Source organism: Arachis ipaensis, chromosome B10, assembly GCF_059453495.1.
Source record: "Arachis ipaensis isolate K30076 ecotype BB chromosome B10, ASM5945349v1, whole genome shotgun sequence".
Classification (NCBI taxonomy): Eukaryota; Viridiplantae; Streptophyta; class Magnoliopsida; order Fabales; family Fabaceae; genus Arachis; species Arachis ipaensis.
Window position 1 is genome coordinate 138522906 of NC_142435.1, and position 10282 is coordinate 138533187.

At 31.8% G+C, this 10282-nt stretch overlaps 1 protein-coding gene across 1 annotated transcript; it reads left to right on the forward strand.

Annotated features, from left to right (window-relative positions):
- The first annotated feature begins 6825 nt into the window (after positions 1–6825).
- LOC107624126 (AAA-ATPase ASD, mitochondrial) lies at positions 6826–9467 on the forward strand. The gene is made up of 2 exons (XM_016326589.3): positions 6826–7854; positions 8695–9467. The coding sequence occupies exons 1-2, from the start codon at positions 6826–6828 to the stop codon at positions 9082–9084; spliced, it is 1419 nt and encodes a 472-aa protein (XP_016182075.1). The 3' UTR covers positions 9085–9467.
- The last annotated feature ends 815 nt before the right edge of the window (positions 9468–10282 follow it).

A 10282-nucleotide genomic window follows, 5' to 3' on the forward strand; every position in this document is an offset into this window, starting at 1 on the left:
CTTTCGGTCAAGATGACGAAGTCAGAAGAAAAGTTTCCTCTCTAAGGATTAAGGTGAAAAAGTGTATCTGTGGGTTGGTGAAGCTCAAGGCTCAAGGTGTTGAACTTGGAAGAAGAACCAAGCAACATGCAAGGAGATAAAAGAAGCTTGCTGTTCATTCAGATTGCAAGGAGAGAAAACCAGAGTTGTGTGAGCTGTGTTCTGTAAAGAAGTTCCTCTACTTGGATAATGCTTTCTTTCAAAGAAGCATTCGGCCAATACTGAAGAACTCAAGCTGAGGTTTGCAAATCTGGTTTTGCACATAGCAAAGAGGCTGTTGATGAAGTCAATCTCCTTCATGTTTTACTGATTATAATGTACTTTTCTATGTTTATCTTTCTGTAATTTCTTGTGAGAAAAGGCATTGTGAGAAAGCTCAAGTAAAAGCCATGAGTGGAAAAAGACTGAGAGATACACTTGAGAGAAAAGCCTAGATTTATTTTCTAATTTCTTTAGGTTGGTTAAAGTCTTGTATCTTGTACCTGTAAGGTATCCCTTTCTTAGTTGGGTTAGCACTAAGAGTAAATAGTTAGGTATTAGCATAGCCAATGTCAAGTTCGGTTAGAACTTGAGTGTGAAAGGATTGGGTCAATCCTGTGAAATTGTTGTATGTAATACTGTTAACTATAGTGAAATTCTTCCACAGTTGTGGAGGAGACTGGACGTAGGTTGCATAGCACAAGGCAACCGAACCAGGATATATGCTGGTGTTAGCTTTTCTCTTCTCTGCTTTGTTCTGTTTTCTGATATTCATGAGACAAAAATAAATTGTCTCATAAATTTCCGCTGCTGAGTTCAATCAGAATCAGAACTGCAAATTTATTTTAAAGGGTCATAACAGCAACTTAAAAGGAAGGCATAGATTCAACCCCCATTCTCTAAGCCTACCACAACCTTCAGAGATGAATTTAGGAATTTCTTATTTTTGTAATTGGTTCTGAGTTTTGTCAATTGTATTTAAAGATTTTTAGTTCTAAATTTTGTTAATGGAAAAAGAAGAAGAAGATTAACTTGTATTTGACTGTTCTTGGTAATTAGATTTATGAATTTTTAGTTCTTGTAAATTGGAGATGAATTTGGGGATTTCTGATTCTTGTAATTGGATCTGAGTTTTGTTAATTGTATTTAAGATTTTGTAGTTCTGAGTTTTGTTAATGGAAGAAAAAGAAGAAGAAGAGTAGTAAAATGTTTGGGAAAAGGGGAGCATTTTTGTCATTTAGAATAATATTTTATTCAAAAAGGCGAATTTAGTATCAAATGAAATGTTGGGGACAATTTTAAATACAAAATAAGGTTAGAGACGATTTTGATTTTGATTCATAATCTTAGAGATCAAAACAGTACTTATTCTTATATTTTTTAATCGAAAATTAGTATACATACCATTTTTTATATATTTTTCATACAATTTATTTTGGATGAACTTTTTATATTATAATTGTATTTAAATATTTTTATATATTCTTATTTTAATTCGACAAACCAAAAACTAATCTATTCTAAATTAGAGCTCTACTTAAGAGTTTATTATTAATCGTCAATAGATTACTGTACATATACAAGGTAGAATTTGAATTACTGCATGCGTAAAACATTCAAACTCTTAATACTTATCTAAATAGATTATTAAATTAATGACTAAATTACCCAAATTGGTGAATTAATTATTGAAAAAGTATAGAAAAATAATGTAGTCAATAATGGTTAAAAAATAAGGTAAATTTAAAATTAAAAATCAAATTTTTAATTAATTAAATAATTATTATCAAATTTTAAAATTTAAAAACATTAAGATTAGCACCTAAACCACTACGTACAATTACACATTCACATATTTTACGTTTTTCACCCCACCATCCCCTCAACGGCTTCGGTCTCTCCCGCAACCGTCATCATCGTTGCCGCAAAGGTCTTGACACCGCCGCCCCCTCAATGCCGCAGTAGTTTTCTTTCAACCCAGGTAGTGACGCCGTTTTGCATCCCCTCACTGGCATCAATCTCTCTCGCAATGGTCATCGTCGTCGCCGTAAAGCTCTCGCCATCCAACCACTGTACTACCTCTCCCTTCACGATTCGCAGCTCTGCTAATCAACCTTTTTTGCCGAATTTGGTGATGCCTGGATTTGGTCCCGGGCAAGCAAAGCTTCATGTGATGCCAATTCATCCATTCTTGGCAATGCAACAACAACGTTCTCCTAATGAGATGGGGTTCGTGTTGCCTAAGGGTGAACCAAATATGGAGCATATTCTTGAACATTATAACTTGTCCAGTGGCTCATACCGCCAAGATCTCATGAGTCGCATGCCTCTTGGACCTCATATGCGAAATTTCATTCCTTTATTCTTTCTCTAAAGGAAATTCATAATATACCGGATGGTCATTTTAATAGGTATACGGATGGTTAATTTAATTCTTATGTGGATAGTTATTTAATTAGAATTGGTTTAGTTAGATACAATTAAAATATGCTGAATGTTCAATTTACTAGATATGCGGATGATTGATGGTTATCCTTAAGTGTCGATGAGTGTCATTGTTGATGAACCAGTGGTGGTGAGAAGGATCCCAGCGGCGACGATGGGAGCTGGTTGGTGACCAAGCAACGACGTAACGGCAGAAAATTTGGGGGAGAAGCTGGTGTTTTGGTAAATTAGAGTATAATGGTTGGTTAAAATTTTTGAATTACTGAATGAGATTTTTTGGTTGGGTAATTCGGGTGGAGTGTATTTTTTTTTTAAATTTTATTTGGCCAAATTTTCAATCTGTAGTTTACATTGTTCAAATTTTCTATTGTCCATTTAGTTGAGCCGTTAATTATTAGTTGTTAATTCTATTCTGCCATCTTTCTCCCTAATGTTTGAACTCTAATATGCAGAATTCGTTATCGTTTGCTTGCTATTGAGACTATGAAGCACGGATACTTCGCTGAGTTATTGTGTCTGACACATTTCAGACACGATACTCACCGACACTCATCTAACGTGCGTGTCTGCTATGTCCAACCGTGTCTTAATAAAAAGGTTTAATTACTCTGCAGGTCCTTATAGTTTCACCGAATTTTCAATTAGGTCCCTATACTTTTTTTCATTTCAATTGGGTCCTATACATTTTTTTTTCAATTTAGTCCTTGTTAACGTTAAACGTTAAAAAAATGTTAGTAAATTGTGAAATTACTTGTATACCCCTAGGGACCTAATTGAAAAGAAAAAAAGTATAGGGACCTAATTGAAAATTTAGAAAAATTATAAATATTCAATGAAAGACATTCCTATAATCCCTTTTATTTTATCACTATAATTCTTTTTCTTATTCATATACAAATTGTACCAAAAATACCTTCTCTTTATTTTTTTAACTTTCAAAATACTTTATCTTAAGAATATACAAAAAAAAGTAATGAATAAAATGAAACAGAAATAGTAGTAATAAGTATAATATAAAATTTAATTTCCATCACCCAAGTATTTATTATGACCAACATAATGAAAGAACTTGCATATGGCATATAGTAACAAGAACCATTGATAGAATAATAACTAAAATTGTTTACAAGAACTGAGTTCTATATAGTTCCTCAAATAAGAAAACCAATTTGACTGACAAAAACTCAAAAACAAGTATATTGAAGAAATGAATTTTTCTTATGGTAACAAGAACCAATAGAAAGAAATCCCTAAAGGCTGCTTGCTCTAGCATAAACAGATATTCTATCTCCCTTGAATATGATCTTTGCCATTGCAACTGATGCCAAGTGACGCACAGGCCGTCGAGCACCAAAAGTGAGCAGGGAATACAATGCATCCTCACAACGTCTTTGCCACAACAAAATATTTTCCTAGAAGATATGATAAATTGTAACATCAGAAAACACACTAAGATTTTTAATGGAAACACAAATCAACAACAACAAATAATATCAAATGAATAGCACCAAACCTTAATTAAAAGCAAATTCTCAAAAGGTCTTTTGCTAATACAGTCACCGATTTTTCACATAAATTAAGACCATCAACTATTCCAGAAAAGGCATTTGCTACATCAGTTTTGGCTTTATTACCATATTCAACAGCTATTTCCTTTGCTTTATGAAGCTCCAGAACCAAACTCAATGCAAGAATCAAGAATTTTACATATTTGGTATCCTGTCCTTGATTTAAAATATTAGCACCACTGCTTTGAAGAAACTGTAAAATATATGCAACGGATCCACTATTAAACTCATACCAGAAAATTAATGCAGGAATACTAGTCAGTGCAGCAATGAGTTTAAAATAACTATTATGGACTTAACAAAACTAATATATAACTCAAACTAAAATATGCTGCTTCCAATATTAAGAGTTCTTTTTTATTTGTCTTATTTATTTATTTACTTTTTATGAAAGAAGAATAAGAAGAATAATACAAGCAGTAACACACATTGCTCATTGCTATAAAGGTTTTGCCTCTTTCCTACTCCACAAAACCAGCAAACATGGTTAAGAAAAACTAATTGAAGCTTGTATAGCAGACCCAATAAAGGGACTAATGAGTAATCCACTAATCCTAGCTCAAATTGGGGGCGCAAAGCATCACATAACATGATATGAAATCAGATATTAAGGCATGAAGTAACAAAAAATATTTATCATGAGAAGCTTCACGTTTTCAATGGTTAGTGTTACTTCAAGATTTATCATAAACTTGCCACCATGATGTATGTCTATGGTGAAATCTGAGTCTCCTATCACTACAGGTATTAAAAACAGAAACATAATCCATTTAAAAAAACATCATCACAGCCACAACAATCAACATTCAAGAATAAACACAATTTATCATTAGCAAAATTAATTTATATTTCAATTCCCCCTTTAACAAAATCCATGCACAGAGATATCCATATTGTAAACCCTAAATCAACCATTATCAAAACAATCCAAAAATTAATCCCAGAAATAGATATTCAACCAATGTCATTTTTATAAAAAAAAATAAAATTAGGATACACATCAACTTTTAAAACTAACAAAAGAAGCTTTTTTTCCTAACCTGTTTTCAGAGAGAACGTTCGAGTGCAGAGAGATGGAGCAGACGCACAATGCGGGGACGGGAGGCCAGGTGCTATGAGGCTCTGATCGATACGGCAGAGCGACGGTGATAGGCTTCACCGCGACGGACAGCGACGAGAACGCGCTGACCACCTCCGAACGGAACAGAGTAGAGCAGAACGGTTCACAGGGAAGGTGGCGACGGACGGCAAACCACCAAGCGTTCCTTGCAGAAGGCCCCAGCGACGGATGTTGACGACGGCCCGAAAGAGGGGAAGCAGAGGACGACTTAATCGCGTTCTCCACAGAGAACCTTAGGGTTTCTTTTTTTACTTGTGATAAACTGCAAGGGGTGATTTGGGTATTTTGGAATAATGCATGTTTCTTTAGCTAGCCGCTCCAACCAAATTTAAAGAATATTCATTTTTTACCAAGAATATTCTGTTAACTTTAATGTTATACACACGGCAGGGACTTAATTGAAAAAAAATTTCACGTATTGGGACCTAATTGAAAAGAAAAAAAGTATAGGGACCTAATTGAAAATTCGGTGAAACTATAGGAACCTGCAGAGTAATTAAACCTAATAAAAAATAAAAAATTCTTTGTCAGACACGCTTAAATACATTTAAATACCATCACGTATTAGTGTGTCCGTCTTATTCTTAATATATATTTTTAAAATAAATTTAAGAATAAAATACATAAATAAATCAAGAAGTCACTAATATTATCTAATATTTTATATTTAATATATATGTATATCTTCATGTCTTATAAAATTTTAAAATTTATATATTATATTGTGTTTTGTGTCCGTGTCAGTATCCGTGTATCAATAAATTGAGGACAATCAATTACATACGTTTATTGCACTTGCACACTCTTGTCAAGTTGATTAAGCAATCTATAGTCGGTGTATACGAGACAATTTAGTAAGCACACATATAATTCTTTTGCCGACATATGGTAACGCATAATATAAACATACTAATCAAACAAGAGTAAAATTCTAAATTCATTTTCAATTTCTTACTTAAAATTTTACTCCTCAAGTAAAATATGAAAACATTCAAAGCATAACTATCAGAAACGAACGAATAAATAATTCAGTTAAAATATTAAATTACTGGATTAATTGATCTTTTTAATAAATTAATTTTCTTGACCAAACTATTCTTCAAAAATAATACATATTATTGATATAATAATTTTATTTATTACTATAAAATACATAAAAATTTAAATTAAATATTTTATATTATTATTATGAAAATTGATGAAATAAGTATTTATTAATATATATAAAATTATAGTAATTATATTTTAATTAAAAAATAAATAATATGTTATTTTAATATGCATATTATATGTTAGAGAATAAATTAGAATCAATTTAAATTAATTAGTATCGTTTATATTTATATAGAATATCTGTATATTAATTATAAGATTGTATATTTTTATTATTTTAATTTTTCTAATATCCATATATATTCTTATGTATTATATCTTTTCATTCATTCAATAATACACTCTTTATATTACTCTCCCATTTCTAACATTATAAATAGAAAAGAAATGAAATTTAAGATAAGAAAGTGTGATTTTGTGGACAAAATAAAAATAAAATGCTTGGTGCCCAAGTTACACGCGTGGACGCGTGGTGACGTATATGCCTTGTTCATATAGTAATACTCAACCTCTATAAAAGACAAGTCCCTAAAGCTTTCTCAAAAAGATGAGGAGAGTAAGATGAAGACAAGAGCAGGAGACACGATGTTTGGTCAAATAGGATCCATAATTGCTTCATTGATGTTTATTTGGGCCATATTCGAGAAATTCTTCCCATTCCAAATCCGAAACCAAGCACAAAAACATACTCTAAGGTTGTTCTCTTTTGTTTACCCCTACATCCAAATCACATTCAATGAACTCATTGGTGATAGACACATGAGTAGAAGTGAGGCTTATACTTCCATACAGAATTACCTTTCTTCCAAGGCCACAACACAAGCTAAGAGACTCAAAGGTGACATAGGCAAGAACAACCAAACCCTTCTTCTTACCATGGATGACCATGAAGAAGTGTGTGATGAGTTCAATGGTGTTAAGCTTTGGTGGGTTTCTGGCAAAAACGTTGCCAAATCCCAAACTCTTTCTCTACACAACAATTTAGCGGACGAGAAAAGGTACTACAAGCTTACCTTCCATAAACACCATAGAAACATGGTTTTAGGAACATATCTTAATCATGTTATGAGAGAAGGTAAAGCGGTTATGGTTAGAAATAGGCAGAGGAAGCTTTATACTAATAGCGGTTCGTTTTGGAACCATGTTGTGTTTGAGCATCCGGCAACGTTTGAAAGCGTGGCGATGGACGAGGAACTGAAGAAAAGAATCATTGACGATTTGGTAACGTTTAGTAAGTCAAGGGAGTTTTATGCAAGAATTGGAAGGGCCTGGAAGAGAGGGTATTTACTTTTTGGTCCTCCGGGAACGGGGAAGTCGACGATGATCGCGGCGATGGCGAATCTGTTGGGATATGATTTGTATGATTTGGAACTCACTGCTGTGAAGGACAACACAGAGCTGCGGAAGCTGTTGATTGAGACATCAAGCAAGTCCATTATTGTGATTGAGGACATAGATTGTTCACTTGATCTAACTGGTCAGAGGAGGAAGAAAATGGAAAGAGCGAAGGAAGATGAAGAAGAAGAAGAAGATGATCAACGGAAGAAGAAGCAAAGTGGGTTGAAAGAAAGGGATGTTAAGAGCAGCCAGGTTAGCTACATTGCAGAAATACTTCAATTTTTCTTAGCTTAGTGAAATAATTAACAAACTACCTGAATTCCTGAAATGTTGTCTTTATTTTTAATATTTTTTATTTTTAAAATTTTGTGAAAGAAAAAATAAAAATAAGATGTGAAAATAAAAAATTTAATTACAAAGTTAATAGTTGAAAATAGTTAAATAATTTGGTATGTTTAATTATATTATCGGTTAACGGATTACAACTATTAATATCATATAAAATTAACTGTACTTGAGTTTTCACTAAATTAAATCCAAGTCTATCTCGCTTTAAATCTAAACGTTAGTTAAGGTGAGTTTTTTTATATATAAAATAAATTATTTTAAAGTAAAAATATTATTATAATATAAAAAATATTATTTAAAATATAAAAATATAATTTTTATTACTAATTGCATATTTTAATTGTAAAACATGATTTTCAACGTGAAAATAATATCAAATAAAAATGACAAATTTAGATCTAATAAAATATATTTTTTATTCAGACTAAATTTTAAGTTTGGTCAGATCTTGGCTTACGTGTTTGATTTTTTTTTTAAACGAGTTTTTTAAGTATATATTAGATGAATGATTTTATTAGTATATAATTTTTATGTATAATTTCGGTAGTTATTTCATTTTTACTCGCTTAACTATGTTGTATATATCTAAAATCTATATCAAATATAATATTGTTATTTTAAACTTTTTAAAATTTTGACTATTCTGTTAATCTTTTTTTTCATAAAATTATTATATTTATGTGTCCTATCCGAATTGTAATGTACTTGGTACTCATGATGATATTTGTGCAATCAATGTAACAGGTTACACTCTCAGGGCTTCTGAACTTCATTGATGGATTGTGGTCTGCATGTGGAGGAGAGAGGCTAATAGTTTTCACTACAAACTATGTTGAGAAATTGGATCCAGCATTGGTGAGAAGAGGGAGAATGGACATGCACATTGAATTATCATACTGTGGATTTGAGGCATTCAAGTTGCTGGCCAAGAATTACCTTAACATTGAATCACACCATTTGTTTTCAACAATTTCTGACTTGCTCAAACACTCTCAAATCACACCAGCTGATGTTGCTGAGCACTTTATGCCCAAACCTGCTTTTGGGAACAATCCAGACCTTTATTTGAAGGCTTTGATTCAATCACTTGAAGAAACCAACTTCAAACAGAACAAACATGCAACCAATACTTAAAAAGATTCTTTTAACTATGTTATATATGGAGCAATTCATTGACCAGCAACAGTAATAGATTCTTAAATCGAGCTTAGAATCGACGGCAGACTAAAGGCACAAATTAGAGGCAAAAAGGGAGCAGCTTAGTGGAAGGGAATGGATGAGGCATTCAAAAATATTTACACTTTTTTTTTTCAATTTTTTATCTGTTTATGTCATTGGAAAATTGTGGAACTATAGAGGTCCTGTTAGGCCTGGATTTTGCTGAATTATTTTAGTGGCTATATGTAAAATAACTAATATAGTTGAGGACCTAACTTAAAATCCAATAGATATGTGATAAAATGATGATAAAGTTGAACAGAATGAACCAGAGCTTATCATTTGGGAAGTTGATATCATATTATATGCAAACACTGAACTGTGAATGGTTAAAACTTACAAGTTGTTTAAAAGACAGTGACCAAAAACAGGGTTGAAAACACACACAATGCAAAGAAACAAGAACTAATATTGCAGTAGGAAACATCAAAATGCATGTATACTTGGATTTTCTCTCTTTAAAAAATAAAATAAATAAATTCAACAGTTTTGAAAATAATAAGAATAAAACCTGTTATTATGTACTCAGATTTGATTATATAGAAATAAATATATATGCGTCTTTTTTTTTCCTAAATGGATCACTATCCTTTTTTTTCCAATTAAGAAGTCGTCTTAATAATTTGTCTTCTCGTATTTCTTTTTGAAGGATAACTTATTTTCAGTGTTATACATACTGGACCAAATCATGAAGTTATAAAGAACATTAAATCCATTAGGCCGACAAATTCTATTTTTTTGGGAGTTGACAAATATCTGAAACTCCGTTTTTGGTCAGAAAATGTGAAAAACTCCATACATTTGAAGGAATTTCTTATTTATTTTTCTTTGTTGGGCCTTCCTTTTTGTTTACTCATGGACATGGCCCGTTCCATCTACATCCATCAGACAAATCATTTAACAAAAAAAAAAAAAGAAAAAGAAAAGAAATCAAAGCGAGACAAAAAAAAATCTCTAAAGTGAGAAAATTAGTAAAGTTTTAAACTAATACAATCAATTGGATTGGTCTATGATGCACGGACACTGATACAGATACGGGACACGCTGACATGCAAATTTAAAATCTTACATGACACGGGAGACGCATACATATAAAATATAAAATATTTTTTAG